Consider the following 19,920-nt stretch of genomic DNA (forward strand, 5'->3'; position numbering starts at 1 on the left):
GTTGTCTCATTATCCTAACTAAATGAAAGGTGGAAACTTCTAAGCAGTGTAGCTATGTCATAACCAGTCTGAGGTAGTGCTGCATGCTCCAAGAACCCTGTTTAACTAAGTGCCTACCCCATATTTATCTTGGGTTGTTTGCCATTGTGCTTAGTCTTCTTCATCCTATTCAACCATGACTCTTACAGGTTTATCTGGTCTGTTTTTACTGCCTCTTCACTGGTGCCTCAATGCTAATTATGCATCACCCTGACCTCCATTTCAGTGTCATCCTTATACTGTGAGCTGTTTTAAAGCTTCCCTTTTTTACACTTGCTGATATCCATGATGGCAAGGGGTAGATAAAACCCAGATTCGGCTCGCTTGTGTTGTGCAGTAGTGGTAAGCCTCCTAAGTGTACTGCCCACTGGTGGGTCCATTCTGTAAGGCAGCTGAGGTGAATAATCAGTTGGCGGAAGGATCCTGTTCTGCTAACCCTAACAGAGAAATAGTTGCAGCTGTTTTTATTAAACTGTCAAAGTGATTTTTGAAATTAAAGTGAACTGGATTGCCAGATTCTGCACTGAAAAGGCTCTTCTGCCTTTCAAAGTTGAGGGACGAATGGCTTTTAAACAGCTTCAATTTTTTTATATCACTGTATGCTAGGATTGGCTGCATTTATTATGTAACTGAAATTAAGAAATGTACATTCTTAGATAAGAACTGGATTCACTGAAGTTTGGTCCTGGTCAGGCTATATCTATTTGTTTGTTTGTTAAGGGGGATACAGAACACTACTGATGGCCAGTAGCTGCAATAATAGTGGGTTAAGTGTTTACAGTCAGGACCATAAATATTGGAACAAGGATAACTGTTTTGGCATTTGGCCTCTGTACACCACCACATTGAAGTTGAAAGGAAACACACCCAGATGGGAGCGAAGTCAGGACTTTCAGCTGTCATTCAAGGGGCTTGACAAAAGTGGGGCACTAACCATTCAGGAAGTACAGCCAGTGGCATACATACACCCCCATCGTTGTTGGCTCATAAGTAACAGAGCAAACCAACATCATTACAAGCATAAGGATCGCCTTTAATACCTGGATGACAATCCTTTGCGGTCAATGACTGCCTGAAGTCTGGAACCCACGGACATGACCAAATGCCGAGTTTCCTCCCTCGAGATGCTTTGCCGGGCCTTTACTGCAGCTGCCTTCAGCTGCTGCTTGTTTGTGGGTCTTTCTGCCTTCAGGCTTGTCTTGAGTAAGTGAAAAGCATGCTCTATTGGGCTGAGATCACGTGACTGACTTGGCCATTGAAGAACATCCCACTTCTTTGCCTTGAGAAACTCTTGGGTAGCTTTTGCTGTATGTTTTGGGTCATTATCCATCTGCAATACGAAGCGGCGTCCTATCAGTCTGGCAGCATGTGGCTGAATCTGAGCAGAAAGTATAGCCCTATATCCTTCAGAATTCATCCTGCTGCTTTTATCAGCAGTCAGGTCATCAAGAAACACCAGTGACCTGGTTCCATTGGCAGCCATAACACTGCCTCCACCATGTTTGACAGATGATGTGGTATGCTTTGGATCATGAGCTGTTCCTTTCCTTCTCCATACTTTCCTCTTCCCATCATTCTGGAGCAAGTTAATCTTGGTTTCATCAGTCCAAAGAATCTTATTCCAGAACTGGGCAGGCTTTTTTAGGTGTTTGCTGGCAAAGTCTAATCTGGCCTTTCTGTTCTTGAGCATTTCCACCTTGTTGTGAAGCCTCTGCATTTACATTCATAAAGCCGTCTCTAGACTGTAGATGTTGACAACGACACGCCTACCTCCTCAAGAGCGTTCTTGACCTGGCTAGATGATGTGAAAGGGTTCCTCTTCACCATGAGCAGAATTCTGTGGTCATCCACTTTAGTTGTCTTCCGTGGTCTTCCAGGCCTTTTGCTGTTGCTGAGCTTGCCAGTTAATTCCTTCTTTTTCAGGATGTTCCAGACTGTTGTATTGGCCACCCCCAATGTTTTTGCTATCCCTCTGATGGGTTTGTTTTCTCAGCCCAATGATGGCCTCCTTCACTCGCATGGACACCTCTTTGGACCTCATGTTGAGAGTTCCAGTGAACAGCTACCAAATGCAAATGTACCACTCAGAACCACCTCCAGGCCTTTTATCTGCGTGATTGGTCATGGGGTACCCAGGAAACAGGCCATACCTGGCCATGCAGCTGCTTGTCAGCCATTCGTTCCATTCTTATGAGCCACCAACGATGGGGGTGTGTGTATGCCACTGGCTGTACTTCCTGAATGGTTAGTGCCCCACTTTTGTCAAGCCCCTTGAATGACAGCTGAAAGTCCTGACTTCGCTCCCATCTGGGTGTGTTTCCTTTCAACTTCAGTGTGGTGGTGCACAGAGGCCAAATGCCAAAACAGTTATCCTTGTTCCAATATTTATGGTCCTGACTATGTAGGATGAATGAGCACACAATAAGAGAGTGTAATTTACAGTTATTTTTGATTTGGTTATAGATTAATTTGTACTTTGTAACTGAGAGAAAAGGAGTTGCTATCAGCATGACAGTATTGTAAAGTCTTGAGTCTTTTTACCTTAGGACAACATTTTAACTGTAGTGTTCTTTCTTTCTTTCTTTCCAAAGAAGAAATAGAACAGTTCTTTGCTAAATGTTTTTTCTTTAAGAAGGAGGAAATTAATTTTATACTGAAGGACATATAAAATTAAAAGCAGTCCAGTCTTCTCTGGTATTGAAATATTCATTTGGTTTTGTGTATATTTTGCAGTTGGATTACTGTCATTCACCCTGCATGGGCTGGAAGTCGGTACAAAATACAGCTGCCATTCACTGGTTGGTCAATAGTGGTATGACAGAATAACCAGTACTATGGAGGTTGTAGTAGTTGCTGGATCATTTCTGAGTCCAAGGTGCTATTTATAGCTCAGGTCCTTGCCACCTTCTGATCCAGGTAGAATCTGTCTGCGTACTATGCCTGGGTCAAGAGAATAGCCTATAACCTCTTTCCTTGAGATGTTGTGGGTAGGATGTTCAGAAGCAGCTCCTCTCTTCTGGAATAACCCGCTTCCTGAAGTGAGAGTGGTCCCTTCCCTGCTAAAAGTTTGAAAGGCACTAAGGCCTTCAGGATGCAAATTGCCATTTAATCAGAGGCAAATGCAATCAGAGTATGATGCATTAAATATTTGTATAAGAACATAGTGACTTCTCACAGTGGACAACCAACTGGGAAGTCCACTAGAGACCTGGTTTGCATTAGGGTTACCATATCTAGGCTATACAATTCTGAATGACTTATTAGATGGCAGCAAATATCAGAGCTTTCCATTTCTCTTTGCTGTTACCTAGATTTTTACAGCCAAATTTGGTATCTCTAGTTTACATATACTGTACCATAATGTGGTTTCCTTTATTTTGGCTTAGGTTTAGCATGTGGCACTGCGGGTTAAACCGCTTAGCTGCTGAGCTTGCCGATCAGAAGGTTGGCAGTTTGAATCCACGTGACAGGGTGAGCTCCCGTTGCTAGTCCCAGCTCCTGCCAACCTAGCAGTTCGAAAACATGCAAATGTGAGTAGATTAATAGGTACCGCTTTGGTGGGCAGGTAACGGTGTTCCATTTAGTCATGCCAGCCACATGACCACGGAACTGTCTATGGACAAACACCGGCTCTTTGGCTTTGAAACAGAGATGAGCACCGCCCCCTAGAGTTGGACACGACTGGACTTAATGTCAAGGGAAACCTTTACCTTTACTTTTTTAGCATGCTAGTGAATCCATGCATTATGATACGTAAGCATAGTTTCTGGGTTATTACACTTGTCAATTATGGTTTATTCACTGTGAGAACCCAGCTAGAAAGTCAGTATCTGGATTTACTTATTGTGCTAATGACTTGTTGATATACAATTTATGGAATAAATTGCATCTTGCTGTATTCATGAAATACATTAACTGAAAACCAAACAAATTACATTATGACTTAATATAACCAAGCCAGCCCCTAGCAAGGTCTTTCATGGGGAGGATCAGCAAAATCAAATGGCAGTTATGACTGCATGATTGATGCCTGGCCCCTTTTGTACCTGTATCAGGGTCACATGCAGGTAGAAAGGAATGGGGCTTTGATTGTGTGGTTGCAGCCACCATCTTCACTTTTCTGATTATCCATCCTTGTGTGCGCAGTGCTAGTTCCTAATATTTCAAAACTTTTTCCTTGCAGGATCCTTTTTAGCATATATCTTAGTTTGTCATAGAAACAAAGTTATGAAAGTTACGTGTTTTCAGTTCCCACTGAAAACGCACTGGCCAAGTCTGCTCAGTTGTCTGGAAACTGCAGCATTTGGTGCACATCTGTGTTTGGATTCTGCAGGATGAAGGCCTCTTCACTGACTGTTACAGACCATAGTCTACCACACTGGTTCAGTATGGGTTAGTAGATAGATGTTTTTCAATTTCTAGGGGAAACTCAAAATTACCTAGCCACTTCTGTGCCTAAGGAGGACTAGAACCTGGGTGACCTTGCTCCTAGTCCAGCACCTTAACCACTACATTGGCTGTCATATAGGTATGGAAAGTGCATACTGGTTATCTGTACTCTGGGGTATAATCTCTTCTTGTTGGTAGCCCATTTTCTTTTTATTAATGATAGCATTGGGAAACTTCCAAAGAGCCTTTGGTTTCCACAGGACTCTGTTGGAAAAATCATATCCCTTGTTCATAACAGTGATAGTCAGAGGAACAGTTTTATCCAAGTTCTATTATTTGCTCCTAGTGCAGTTACTCCTCGCTTAATGATGCTAATTGGGACTGGAAACTCTATTGTTAAGCGACACAATCATAAGTTGAAAAATCACTGCTCCGCTTAGCGATGGCAGTTCCAGCAGTCCTGATCGCTGTTTTTAAGTGAGGACCTCACATAACTGTGATTTGTAACTTCCTGCTGGCTTCCCACAAGCAAAATCTATGGGGAAAGGTCATAAGGTCAGAAATCGCGATCACGTGGTTGTGGGACGCTGCAACATAATCACAAGCTGGGTGCCTGGATTGCAATTACATGACCATGGGGACCTTGCGACGGCCATAAGTACAAGGACTGGTTATAACTACCACTCGTTCAGCACCGTCGTAAGTTTGAACGGTTGCTGAACGAGTGGTCATTAAATGAGGACCACCCATATGTTATATGTTTGCATTTTTAGACTAGTTTGTAATTCAACTAATATGGACAATAGCATATATTTAAGGAAAGGTTACACAACATATTAAAGCAAGGTATGTATAGAAATGCATTATACTGTAAAGAAATTGTTTGTAAAAATTCACATACAGAAAGTATATATCATGTATGAAGAAAAAAGGAACTGAAGGAACCATTTTGAAAACAAAATAGATTTGCCTTTTCCTTGTGTTGAAGGGAAGTAATCACAGACTGGCCTAGGATTCAGTAAAGAATCATAAAACTTGAAATAAATCTGTCTTATATCAAACTTCATCTCTACTTTTCTTGAAATGTTTACTTAATTTTTTTTTTTCATATCCTGTCTATGCTTTGGCATAAGGAATTGTTCTTAAAAACATTTTTAAAATTCCCTAAAGAAACCAGATTTTTTCAGGGAGGAGTTAGTTTGAACAGGTTTCTTAATTATATCCTATCATACCTTTCACTAGTCAGTCAGTTGTCTGGTTTTGTTTTTATTATATTACATTCAGTTGGTTAGGAAAAAAAACCCATGAAAGTAATATTTTTAGGAATGCACATCAGATCTTTTTGACTCCGAGTAGATGATGAGTTAGCTTATAGTTGGTCATCTTCTGACAGAGTGGAATATTATAGACTAACATTTGTTTTCTGTGCACACTCTCTGTCTGCTTTAGTTGTTCATTTTCATGTAATTATGTCCTTTCTTTTGTCATCAGCCTTAGCCCTAGCAACTGGATTCAGAAATTGGCTTGAGATCCACGTCAAGAGAATGCTGTCAGTGGCATGAGAAAGAGTGGGTATATAGGAGAATTTTTAGGAGTTCATTTGAACCAGAGGCTAGAACACAATCCCACTGAAGCACAAATTGACTTATTATGATACTAGAGGCAAAAGACAAACCTAAAGTAGACAGGATGCAACCCCTGTATATGGAGATATGCAAATTACACTATACATATAATTAATATAGCAAACAATTTTATTGGATTATGATGCATGTGTTGATGACGTCAGGATGGTAAGGTAATGGTGTGAATATAATGACTTTTTAAATTGAATAAAGGGTTCTAAGCATGTGTCTGTTGAGATGTAACGTGTTCCTAGGTGTTATCAAATGCCATCACTTCCCAGTGCTTCTACAATCTGAATCAGCATTCCTGTGTGTTTAAGTGTTTCATAGCTGAGCCAACACTTAATTTTTCTTTGGGAAAATGCAGATGGGGAGGGTGTAATTTACTTGCCTATTCTAGCACCATATCCATATTTTCTCCTTCAGAGAGAATTAACCATATGTAGAATAAGTACACAATTCTGCAACTTCTGATTTTTTAACTATTCTGTTTAGGCCTGCCATGTGTGAGATATGATTTAGTAAAATAATGTTTCTTATCCTATCACTGAAAAAAAAACCAGAAAATCGGTACGATGTGTTAAACTACTACATTCTGTTTTGAAACAGCTGTGCGTTAGGAGACACCTTTGCATGAAGAGAGACTTGTTCTATGGCCTCAGAGCTGGGTTCAGGAGAGGATGGCAACTGCACAGAGCTGGCAACGCCCCTCTATCTGCGGTATTTGGAGAAAGCTCTGCGCTTGGATCATTTTTTACGACAGACTTCTGCTGTCTTCAATAGGACTGCATCCAGGTATCAAAGCCATCTGTTGTTGATGTGGACTCAGTTAAAAAAGCAGTCATTTCATATTACAGCTATCTTAACTCCTAACATTAGTTTCAGTAATGGAGGTGAACGAGCTCATGTGGATGGGAACCTGCAGATAAGTCAGCAAATGTCAGCTTCAGGTTTTAATATTCAAAAGAGAGCAGAGTGTATACCCAAATATCCAGTCGTATATCCTGGTGCTGCTGTCAGTGCTTTTAAAGGCAATGGGAGATGTGGCCAGAGCTTGCGTGTTTTGTTTTTCATGTAGCTCTGAAAGGATAGGGTATTTAAAAAATACAATAAGTTTTGCCAAAGTCATAAGTTGTTTTCTAATGTGAAATGGAAATTTTGAAATCATAGAAGAAGAAAAAATGTTTCTAGAAAAATGGGAGAAAATTAAAAGTATACAAAACTTAAGTTCTTATAAAACATCAAGTTCCTGTACAACACTGAATGTGAAAAAATGCACCATATATCATAGCATTTTAAATTGTGCTCTGTTATATACTTATAAAATATACTTGATTTTACAGTTGTAATTGAAATTATTCAACCCCCATTGCAAATCAGGTTGATTGTCAAAATGTACAGACTTTCAGCTGTTTGCAATGAACAAATCAAACAAAAGCAATTGAAATAGCTCAACACAACAAATGCTTCAAGTGGTGTCCCCAAAGTCAACTGAAAATGCAACTTATAATGACTTCTCCAGTCTCAAAATTATTCAACCCCTTCATGGCAAGCATCTTCAGAACTTAGTAGAGCACCTTTTTGCTGTTATGACCCGCTGCAAATGAGATGCGTAGCCAGACAGCAACTTCTGGCAGCGTTCCTGAGGAGCCTTAACCCATTACTCATGAGCAATGACCTCCAATTCAGTAATCTTCTTGGGTTTGAGTACTGCAACTGCCTTCTTCAAATCCCACTAGAGATTTTCTATGGGGTTCAAGTCAGGCCACTGTAGGACTTCTTCTGCACCCAAGCCTTAGTGGAATTTGAGGTATGCTTGGGATCATTGTCCTGTTGGAAGGTCCAGTGACGCCCAAGCTTCAGCTTCCTTACAGATGGCATGACGTTTTCTCCTGGGATTTCCTGATACTTCAATGAATCCATCTTGGAGTCTACACACTGCAGGTTTCCAGGGCCAGAGGACACAAAGCAGCCCCAGCACATCACCGAGCCACCACCATGCTTAACTGTAGGCAGAGTGTTCTTTTCAGCATAGGCTTCATTCTTCTTCCTCCAGACACACCGCTGATACATTGGGCCAAAAAGTTCCAGTTTTGTTTCATCACTCCACAGAACAGAATCCCAAAACTTCTGTGGCTTATTTATATGATTTTCAGCATATTGGAGCCAACTTTTCTTGTCCTTTTGGGTCAGTCGTGGTGTACGTCTTGGAGTTCTGGCATGGAAACCTTCTGTGTTTAGTACACGTCTTACTGTGCTCACTGAAACCTCAGTGCCTGTTGCCACCAAGTCTTGCTGCAGGTCTTTTGTAGTCACTCGAGGGTTTCTTTCAACCTGCCTTCTCAGAAATCTGGTTGCAGCCATTGACAGCTTCCTTTTTCTGCCCCGTCCAGGTAGTATAACCACTGTTCCTTTAACTTTGAACTTGCAAACTATGCTTCCAATGGTGTCTCTAGGAACATTCAGTGCCCTTGCTATCTTTTTGTATCCTGTTCCTTATTTGTGAAGGGCGATGATCTCTTCTCTTACCTTTTTGGACCATTCTTTTGACTTAGCCATACTGTATTTCTAACAGGCAGTCAAACGTGACACTCAACAAACCCCTAGCCAGTTCAGGTATTTCATGTGTCCCAGCTCAACCACACCTGGTGCACCTAATGAAGCCCTTGATTAGTTGCATCAGGTGTGCTTGAGACAACACCTGTTTTGCATACTGTATGTGTGCTGTTGTGAGAGATTCTAATCGGGGTTGAACAATTTTGAGACTGGAGAAGTCATTATAAGTTGCATTTTCAGTTGACTTTGGGGACACCACTTGAAGCATTTGTTGTGTTGAGCTATTTCAATTGCTTTTGTTTGCTTTGTTCATTGCAAACAGCTGAAAGTCTGTCCATTTTGACAATCAACCTGATTTGCAATGGGGGTTGAATAATTTCGATTACAAGTGTATCTTATTGAGACACCTAATACATGATATCCATCTAGGGTTAGAGTCTCAGTAGCAACACTTGGCTAATCCTGTCTGAGCGTAGAAGGTAAACAAGGTCAGGCATAGTTAATACTTGGGGACCACAGAGAATATCAGGAACTTAGACTACACTGAGAAGTTGAAAAAACATCCAAAAAAGTGGCAGTGGCAAACCACTACATTTTGTTGACAAAAGTCCTACATGGGTGTATCCACAGGATTTGAAGTCAACTTTACATCTTTCTGTATTAGAGATGGGGGAAATGAAAGTTGCTTTGGAGCATAGCTATTTTTTACAGCATTATTCCTCTTATACTATGATAAATATATATTTTAACCTTTCTTGTAGTGATGAAAGTGAGGATGGACTGGATGACAATCCTTTGCTTCCTCAGCCTGGGAGTCCCTTGATGCAAGTGAAAGAAGAGCCTGCAACCTCATTGCTTGGAGAAACTTCTGGAGCAGGAAGTTCAGGAATGTTAAACACACATTCACTCAATGGAGTGTTACAATCTGGTAAGAGTGTTTTAAAAATAATTTTAGTTTGCATTTGATGATAAATATGTGAGCTAGTCTTGCAGATCACTTGGATCCAGGAGCAGTTGTGTTCTGATTAATAATTCGTCAAATATGCAATGTACTTACGGGCTAACAAACATAATCAGAAGATGCATTTTTGTAATTCAGGTTAGAGTAAATGCTTTTTCTGTTGAAAGCATCTTTTTTTTATAAAACTTTATTAATTTTTTCAACATATATATAAAATACATAAAAACTAAAAAGAATGAAATAGCATACTACAAGAAAAAAGAAAACTAAAAAAGTGCAAAAATACAGGGAAGACTTACATGGTGGCTTCCGACTTTCTACAACAAAGATATATATATAACTCATTATCAATTTCTTACTTTAATTTAAACTAAGATAAACATTATTTCTATAAAGCATTTCCATCTCTATATGACATTCTCCTCTAAAACAAACTTTCTCTCCCTCTTAAAAAAATAAATATTTTCTAACATAATTATTCACCTAATAAGCAAATACTCAAATATTATCCTACTTCACTAAAATTTTACTCCTCTCTGCCTACAAAAATAACAAAAAATAAATTATCTACATTTGGTTAATGTCCTTTTACCCAAGGTAAAATCATTATCACCAAAACAAAAACATCAGTCTAAACCTTTAAGAGACCATCCTGATAAACACATTTAAACAATTATCCAACTTCAAAATAGACTAAGGCATTTACATATCTCAGTATTACACACAAAGCTTTCCCCTTACAAGTCTCAAATTCAGCAGCCAGCCTTGATTCTTGATCTCAATTTTCCAGAAACACAGCCAACCGTATCTGTCCCTTTGCGCCCGAAACGCTTCTTTCTTCAGAATCAGAGTTAACTCTCCACAGACCAATTTTTCTCCCTTCACTTTTTGACTTGGAAACGTTAATCCTCATTTTCTTCTTTAAAGAAGGAGCACTACTCTCAAAGTAGTTTTCACTCTTCTCTTCTTTTTCAAGTTGTTGGTAGGCTTTAGACCCCACAGACAGGGCCGCAACTAGTGTCTGTGTCACCTGGGGCAAACATGGATTCCACTCCCATTTTGGCGCCCCCCGGCACTCATTTCGGCGCCCCCCCCCAGCTGCGGCCCTGCCCACAGGTTCTAGGAGACGATCCAGGGCTTGGGTGACGTCAAGACAGAGTTCTTTCAAGATCGCTTTCATTTCTTCCATGTCTCTGCACAGTTTGTTATCAGGAGAAAAAAGGTGTAAACAAAAGCCGTTCTCACAGGAAAGCAGAAGCAGATAGCTCAAAATTCAACTCCACAGATTCAGTGAAGTAGATAAATCTTTTATAATCCTCAAAGCACTAAGAAAATGGCAACAAAATAGCAAAAAACTTTAAACCCCAATATTAGAATTTAAATATTAAAAGGGCCAACATTCCAAATTAGTAAATTCCAAAAATAAGAAAATCACCAAGAGCTTTGCATTTCTTTGTTGCAAAAGGCCTCTCTTTGGTAACAAATCAACAACAACAAAAACCCTTGGTGTTTTAGAAATGGGGTGGCAAGACTTAGTGTCCGTTTTATGGCTTCAGCGCAGCCCTGAACTTGATGACATCTGTGCCACCCAGCGTTCTCAATCATGGATTGATCGCAGGGACTCCGTTCCGCGACACCACCACCCCCGCAAGGAAATGCTGTCCAGAGAACAAAAGGGATGATTTCCTGGATTCTCCTCACCCGGAGAATTCTTCAGGCTGCAGGGACCCATCCTGCGCCCAGAAAATGCTGCACTGTTGGCGCTGCTTAAAAAAACAGTACCGCTCAGTCTGCCATTCCCCACAGGAAGCCCTGCTGAAAGTATCTTTAAGTTGAACTGTTTGCATAATGTAAGTGTTTTCTCTTGATATGTTCTTGAAACAGAGCCAAAAACAGAAAAAGGGAGTCTATATAACTTTTCCAAATTGAAGAAAAGCAGAAAATGGCTAAAGGTGAGTTTTTTGTTAATTTGAAATCCAAATCTGCTCTTAATCATGCCAATGTATAGAAATGTCAACACCTTCTGAAAACACTAAAAATGCTGTCTCTTTTGATATATCCTACATTCTTTTAGCTTTATAGAATTGATGTGTGCGTGAAAAGTTACAGTTTTTTAATCCTCCATTAATTCTTCCCATGTTCTGATGGCTTGGAATGCACAGCATCAAGTTTTGATATCTTAGTTTCCTTCAGAACCACCACCACCCCCAGTTTTCTGTTGCCCATTTCCTTGTTTTGCTTTTCCATCTACCTGTATTCAGGCATGTCAAACCTGAGGTGAAAAATCCCCATCTCTTCCTTCCCCTTTTGCTGATCTAATGGGCTTACCAAGTGGCAGTGAGATGGTCTGTGACAGTGCTACTCCTTCAGCTTCATTGTTCCATATGCAGAAATTAACTGCTTAATTGCTCCCTATTTTCCATTCCTTTTCCATCCCAGCCCAGGTGATGTGCAGCTCATTCCAGCACTACTGCCTATCAAAGAAAGCAGAAGACAGCCAGCTGCTTCTCCACAATGTAGCCATAGCTCCTTGGCTTAAGTAAATGGCGGGGGGTTGAGGATGGGGGACAGCCTCATGATTATAGGGTAGATTGATCAGAGTTTGCCAACACCATACCCTAAACCAAATTTGCAGGAAAAAGTCCTGCACGCCAAAACATTGGGTCTCCCTTCTTCCAATGCGGCCAGAAAAAAAACTATACTTTTGTGATGTGTCATTGGACCAGGCATACGGATTATCACTAACTGTGTTTAATTTCAACAAATCAGCTTCGCAGCCCACTTTCCCTGAGCATATATGTAGAACAGGTCACTGTTAAAATATTGCAGGGAAATTTCCCACTCACTACTGATAACAACAAAAATGTGTAATCTTCCTTGCATTGGTGGAGTTAGGATGGAGGTTATAAGTCCTGGCAGTGGTTTTGGGGAAATGTATATATGAAAGCAATAGAGAAGAAAAGCAGAAATCGTGTCTATACACCATCCACTGGAGAAGCCCCAAAAGATTCCATGATGGTTAGTGTTACGGAGGAAGGTACAGTAGGAAATGCTAAAGAATAAAGGTGTTCTATTAGGGTTTCCCCCCCCTTTTCAGAAGCCTTAGCCCCATTGGCCTGTTTCAGAAATTCCTATTTCCTGCTCTAGTCATTTTGTTCACTGTTACTGAACTGAAATTATCTCATTATTGGCAGAGCATTCTCCTGAGTGATGACTCCAGTGACAGTGAATCAGTAACTGATGAAGATGGGGAAGAAGGAGATGAATTCACTCTTTCAAGAGAAGAACTTCACAATATGCTGCGATTGCACAAGTACAAAAAGCTTCATCAAAGTAAATACAGCAAAGATAAAGAGGTAAACAAGCTAGAAAGAAATTCATCCATTGCGAACTATACTGGAGAGTAGATCAGATTGGCTGAACTTGTTAATGTACATATATTCTTATATCCCACACTTTATTTAAGATACTCATAGCAGTATAGATGGGGTTACTCCTCACTTTTATCCTCATAGTAATCTTGTACAGTAAGTTGGGCTGAGAGGGTGACTGGCCCAATATTACAGTCAGGACCATAAATATTGGAACAAGGATAACTGTTTTGGCATTTGGCCTCTGTACACCACCACACTGAAGTTGAAAGGAAACACACCCAGATGGGAGCGAAGTCAGGACTTTCAGCTGTCATTCAAGGGGCTTGACAAAAGTGGGGCACTAACCATTCAGGAAGTACAGCCAGTGGCATACACACACCCCCATCATTGGTGGCTCATAAGAATGGAACGAATGGCTGACAAGCAGCTGCATGGCCAGGTATGGCCTGTTTCCTGGGTACCCCATGACTAACCACACAGATAAAAGGCCTGGAGGTGGTTCTGAGTGGTACATTTGCATTTGGTAGCTGTTCACTGGAACTCTCAACATGAGGTCCAAAGAGGTGTCCATGCGAGTGAAGGAGGCCATCATTGGGCTGAGAAAACAAACCCATCAGAGGGATAGCAAAAACATTGGGGGTGGCCAATACAACAGTCTGGAACATCCTGAAAAAGAAGGAATTAACTGGCAAGCTCAGCAACAGCAAAAGGCCTGGAAGACCACGGAAGACAACTAAAGTGGATGACCACAGAATTCTGCTCATGGTGAAGAGGAACCCTTTCACATCATCTAGCCAGGTCAAGAACGCTCTTGAGGAGGTAGGCGTGTCATTGTCAACATCTACAGTCTAGAGACGGCTTTATGAATGTAAATGCAGAGGCTTCACAACAAGGTGGAAATGCTCAAGAACAGAAAGGCCAGATTAGACTTTGCCAGCAAACACCTAAAAAAGCCTGCCCAGTTCTGGAATAAGATTCTTTGGACTGATGAAACCAAGATTAACTTGCTCCAGAATGATGGGAAGAGGAAAGTATGGAGAAGGAAAGGAACAGCTCATGATCCAAAGCATACCACATCATCTGTCAAACATGGTGGAGGCAGTGTTATGGCTGCCAATGGAACCAGGTCACTGGTGTTTCTTGATGACCTGACTGCTGATAAAAGCAGCAGGATGAATTCTGAAGGATATAGGGCTATACTTTCTGCTCAGATTCAGCCACATGCTGCCAGACTGATAGGACGCCGCTTCGTATTGCAGATGGATAATGACCCAAAACATACAGCAAAAGCTACCCAAGAGTTTCTCAAGGCAAAGAAGTGGGATGTTCTTCAATGGCCAAGTCAGTCACGTGATCTCAGCCCAATAGAGCATGCTTTTCACTTACTCAAGACAAGCCTGAAGGCAGAAAGACCCACAAACAAGCAGCAGCTGAAGGCAGCTGCAGTAAAGGCCCGGCAAAGCATCTCGAGGGAGGAAACTCGGCATTTGGTCATGTCCGTGGGTTCCAGACTTCAGGCAGTCATTGACTGCAAAGGATTGTCATCCAGGTATTAAAGGCGATCCTTATGCTTGTAATGATGTTGGTTTGCTCTGTTACTTATGAGCCAACAACGATGGGGGTGTATGTATGCCACTGGCTGTACTTCCTGAATGGTTAGTGCCCCACTTTTGTCAAGCCCCTTGAATGACAGCTGAAAGTCCTGACTTCGCTCCCATCTGGGTGTGTTTCCTTTCAACTTCAATGTGGTGGTGTACAGAGGCCAAATGCCAAAACAGTTATCCTTGTTCCAATATTTATGGTCCTGACTGTAAATAGTAACTGGTTTGCTTTGTTACAAAAGCCAGTTCTTTTACTGGAAAGAGGCATTGGTATTTCTTTCTTTCTATTCTTTTCCTCAGATTTTGTATTATATCTTACCATTTTATAGCTAAGGATATCATGCTAATATGCTTAGTCATTGCCAAACATGACAAATGTATATTTAAGTGACATGAATATACCCAGGTATATTTTTTACTTAATTAGGCCTTAATTAAAAAAAATATTATTATTTGTGTCTGCTTCAGTTACAGCAGTATCAGTATTACAGTGCAGGTTTGCTGTCTACATACGATCCTTATTATGAGCAACAGCGTCATCTCATAGGGCCGAAGAAAAAGAAGTTCAAAGAGGAAAAAAAATTAAAAGGTACATGTTTATATTGATTCCCTCTAGAGGTTTTCTGAGCATTAAGGTTTTTACAGCTGTATATATTATCAATAGTAATAAACAACTTCAGCCTCTTTGATGAAGGGAATGTTGCACTACTTCATCTGCACAAGAAGAGACTCAGGTCAAATGGCCTGTGTATCTAGGAAGTTGAATTTAGATATGTCCTTCAAGGAGTCAAAATAATTTATGTTCTTCACTACCCTTGATCTAAGGAGTGTTTTGTAAAAAGTTGGAATAAAGGGTCTTAAATCAGTTTTAAGCTTGGAGCAACTTTATTTAGAATGTTCTTCCCAGAGAGGCAAGCCTTAGTATATACTGCTTAGTCTTTTTAATGCCAGGCAGAGTGTAACTTTTGATTTTAATCTTAGTTTTTCTGTAGGTATCCTGCAACATAGTCTGTTAATCAGACTTATCTCTTCTGATAGTTTCTGCTGTTTTAGGGGGAAAAAATGTTTGTTACAATTGTGGGTTTGATGGTACTTTATTTTTTTAGCTGTTTTTGTTATGCAAGTTTCCCTTGCTTGATGCAAATTTGTGGTTATGCAACTGGTCATTTTTGCCCAAGAATTCGCTTTATGTGGAAAAAAAAATCACGGTTATCTAATTTGTGCCAGCATAGTCAATTGATGCTAAAGGTCTGATAAAAGCCAAGACTTCCAACAAAAATGTTTGAATATATTCCTGCCAAAACCCCTGCTTGCTTTCACTCATGCACTTGCCATCAGGCTGTGCAGTTTTACTAGTTGTACATCTGGTCTCCCGCTTCCATACCTGCTATAGCTCCTACTGTTACTGTGGTTATCAATATCCTGTTGAGACCCTGTACATATAGTGAAAAGGAACTTCCTAATGCTAGAAACAAAGTTGGGCATATTACATTGCACTGAAGGTGGTGAAAGATCCTCAGGCCTAGGATGACTATTTAATTTGGGGAAATGTACTATGCAAAGCATAATGAAGAATTCATAGTGCTGTGATGCAATTTGCCCAGTTGTCTGCCATAATAATAACGCACATTAGGAATCGAGTTGTATAAAAGATAGAGAAAATGCTTTCACTGTACATAGAACATGAGACAAGAAAGAAAACATGTATAAGTAATGTAGTGTTGGAGAATAAGGCTCTAAAACTTCATGAGCACGTTTGTCAGTGCAATTGGTTTACAAAATTTGATCCATACCACACAACCCCCTATTTCCTGGTTCAGCATCTCACATTATGTGAGGTTTTGGGGGTATGTAATCCTAGCATAAAATGATGGAAGCCAGTATTAACCTGGAAGTTGCTGCAGTACAGTGACTAATACATTTTCAAAATAAATTAGTAAATCAAGAAATCATGGAGTGATCTTTGTAGAACTGCTTTTCCAGATCTGACATGCTTTCTGTGAACCTGTTTTATACTTCCTCTTTTGCCATTTTTGTTAATCTATGCACTTCGTTTTGTTTCTATCTCACTCAGTGTGCTCTATATTTAATACTTACTGTCTGACTTTGTCAGTTGTGAGAACTTGAATCCTTATTAGATCTCATCCACATCTGTTACAGCTCAGGTTTATTTTTTATATTAATTATCTTCTCAAATATTTGAGTAGCATTTCATTTACAAGAAAATATAAATGTTGAGGTTTTGACATTTTGACATTTATTACTTACAGTCATTCTTTTTTTAATGATTTATTCTTTATAAACAAGCCCAGATTTTTTTCCTGCAGATTTATAGAGAATTGAGGAATTAGTTGCGACTCCAAATTGATCATAACAGTTCCTTTATTGGATGGGATGCATTCAGAAGCCATGAGTTAAGGATGTGGATTCAAATGATTATGGGAAAAAACTGATCATATTGCATGCTGTCCTCTTCCAGCAAAATTGAAAAAGGTGAAAAAAAAGAAGAGACGGGATGAAGACATTTCGTCTGAGGAGTCTCCACGACGCCATCACCACCAGATCAAAGTTTTTGCCAAGTTTTCTCACGATACCCCTCCACCAGGGTCCAAGAAAAAGCATTTATCCATTGAGCAATTAAATGCTCGCCGGAGGAAAGTATGGCTGAGCATTGCTAAAAAGGAGCTACCCAAGGTAAGCTCTGTAAACTAATATATATTACTAGTGGGAATGCAGAAATCATATAAGGTAAAATTACATTCGTTGGAAAATTATATAAAATTCTTTTTCTGAATCAATGTATTCTGTGTACTTAGGAAGGAGACTAGTAAACTGACAGAAGGAAAAGGAGAGGAAGGGAGAAAACATTTATATTGAGTTGTTAATTGTGATTTGATAAATTTATAAGTAACAAATTCAAATGAATATCGTTAAAGCTTTGAAGCAAGACTATCATATTTGACATTTCCAGTTGGAATTCTTAGATATATGAAAAATTAATTGTTATAGTATGATATAATAATATATCTGTTTTTTTTTTCCTTTTTAGGCATATAAACAAAAAGCTTCTGCCCGAAATTTGTTCTTGAGCAATAGCAGAAAGGTATACCATACAACATTTTCTACCCTAGTGGGACTGAAATGTATTGATTTTTAAATGTTGTTTTAATATTAAGAGAGTTTATATCCTGCCCTTCAGGTAAATTACCTGAGAGTTTTTTGGTACTAATGGTGCAATGATACACACATCTAGATAGAAGTAAAACCTATTGCATTGATAGGGTCTGCTATCAAGTTAGTTGGAATTGGAATGTGGCCTTACTTAAAAATGCAATTAAAACATTTTGAATCATCAGAATTTTAAAGATTAAAAATATTTTTTTTTATCAACAGATCTTAAAAATGTAAAATAAAATAATTCTCAACATAGGTGCTAGGAGAACTTTCTTGTAAGAACATTTCATAGCTGAGTATTACTATAGAGAGGGCTTTTTTCTCCTATAACAACCTGCCTCAGAAAGTCCAGAAATGGATTTTAATAATTACCTTAGTATACAAATAGTCTTATGCAGAGACAAAGAGAAATCATTTCTGGAATCACAGTTCTAGGGACAGTGGTCCTAAAAGGTCAAAAACAGCATTTGGAATTGGACCAGGAAGGAGAACAGGAGACAGGGATGTTGGCAAAGCAGTGATGTACTCTTAAAGCCTGATTTCTCTAAGCACTGATTTCTCTAAGCAGTTTTATAGCTGATGTTTTTAATCTTTCTAACCCAACATAACACTGAAAAAAATTATGTGAAGGGGCTGAGGACTCTGTCTGTCCATCAGCAGGACAACCTGAAAATTGAACAGAACAGGGCCAAATTTGGTTTGGAGGAGAAGCTAGCAAAATAATCAAGAATGAAAATAGGCTACTGTAGATCGGGCTGGAGACTATGGATAAAAACAGTCTAGAAAATAATTCCCATATGCGTTCCTGTGGGAGAGGCATTTGAACAGTGGCTCAGAATGTTGTCAGCTGTCCACTCCAAGCCCCATCCTCTTCCTTCTTGTCAGGTGACCCAGAGCAGAGCTATTGGGGATTGAAAAGAATTTCAGAAGCCACACCCTGCATGCTCCCCCTACTTTGTTTATTTGTTTCAACCCAAACAAATGTTGAAAGAAAATGGGTCATGTAGTGAGAAGTCTAACTGTCTATCAGTATAGCACAGGTAGTCCTTGCTTAAAGACTGTCCTGTTTAGCAACTGTTTGAAGTTAAGATGGCACTGAAAAAGTAACTTTATGATCAGTCCTCACACTTAAAGACCATTGCAGCGTGTGATCGAGATTTGGGTGCTTTGCAACCAGTGGGTGTTTACAATTGTCACAGCGTCCTGCGGTCATGTGATCGCCATTTTCATGCTTCACAGTTGGCTTCCAACAAGCAGAGTCAATGGAGGGGCTGGCAGTGAAATTGCAAGTTGCGATCACGTGATGTCTTGCTTAATGACTGCATCGCTTAGCAATGGAATTGCTGGTCCCAATTGTGGGCATTAAGCAAGGACTACCTCTAATTCTTTGAAAACTGAACAGAATGGGACCAATTCCTTTGGAGCTTAGGCAGTGAAAGATGAATTACACTGTCTTGTCTGGACTGAGTTTGAGGTTTTTTGGCACACATCATGTTTGTTCCCTTACCCAGTCATGAGCTCACTAAGAACCTATATTTGTGGTGATTGTTATTTTTAAATAGGAATAACAATAACAGTATTACTTGTATTCATAATTTTTCCCAATTTAACTTCCATAGTCTATTTCTAGTAAGAAGAAAGCATCATTTCCATCACAGGGACAGACTTCTGTTTTTATCTTATGTTTGATTTCATTTACAAGGAAATTATTTTAATATATAAGTCCACCTTGTTTTTCTCTGTTTGCATAATTCTAGTTTACAGAGACTTTTTTCTCTCTCTTTCCTGTCTTAGCTGGCTCACCAGTGTATGAGAGAGGTGCGTCGAGCAGCTATTCAAGCCCAAAAGAACTGCAAAGAAACTCTACCAAGGGCACGCCGTCTTACAAAGGAGATGCTTCTTTATTGGAAAAAATATGAGAAAGTGGAAAAAGAACATCGCAAAAGGGCAGAGAAAGAGGCATTGGAACAACGCAAATTGGATGAGGAGATGAGAGAAGTAAGAATAGTTCATTTGGGGAATCAAACCTAGATACTGACACCAGACATTGTAGCAGATAGTCCGAAGGAGTCTGGGAAGACCTTTTCCAACTGACAGATTCCATTAAAAGGCATAAGCTCTTTTGAGCTGCAGCTCACTTCATCAGATGCAACGGATGTGCACGCATCTGATGAAGCAAGCTGCAGCTTACAGAGCTTATG

At 39.8% G+C, this 19,920-nt stretch overlaps 1 protein-coding gene across 2 annotated transcripts in view; it reads left to right on the forward strand.

Annotated features, from left to right (window-relative positions):
• INO80 (INO80 complex ATPase subunit) overlaps positions 1 to 19,920 on the forward strand; it is a 77,048-nt gene that overhangs the window by 8,434 nt on the left and 48,694 nt on the right. The window contains exons 2-9 of one of the 2 annotated variants that reach the window (XM_063289930.1): positions 6,663 to 6,848; positions 9,371 to 9,537; positions 11,455 to 11,522; positions 12,765 to 12,926; positions 15,014 to 15,134; positions 17,025 to 17,239; positions 17,595 to 17,648; positions 19,514 to 19,717. In XM_063289930.1, the coding sequence (XP_063146000.1) occupies positions 6,706 to 6,848; positions 9,371 to 9,537; positions 11,455 to 11,522; positions 12,765 to 12,926; positions 15,014 to 15,134; positions 17,025 to 17,239; positions 17,595 to 17,648; positions 19,514 to 19,717 (1,134 nt within the window). In that variant the 5' untranslated portion in view covers positions 6,663 to 6,705. Of the gene's footprint in view, positions 1 to 5,706; positions 6,849 to 9,370; positions 9,538 to 11,454; positions 11,523 to 12,764; positions 12,927 to 15,013; positions 15,135 to 17,024; positions 17,240 to 17,594; positions 17,649 to 19,513; positions 19,718 to 19,920 lie in introns of those variants that run through there. The other variant, XM_063289931.1, reaches the window with a different exon arrangement.

This window comes from Candoia aspera, chromosome 1 (assembly GCF_035149785.1).
Source record: "Candoia aspera isolate rCanAsp1 chromosome 1, rCanAsp1.hap2, whole genome shotgun sequence".
Classification (NCBI taxonomy): Eukaryota; Metazoa; Chordata; class Lepidosauria; order Squamata; family Boidae; genus Candoia; species Candoia aspera.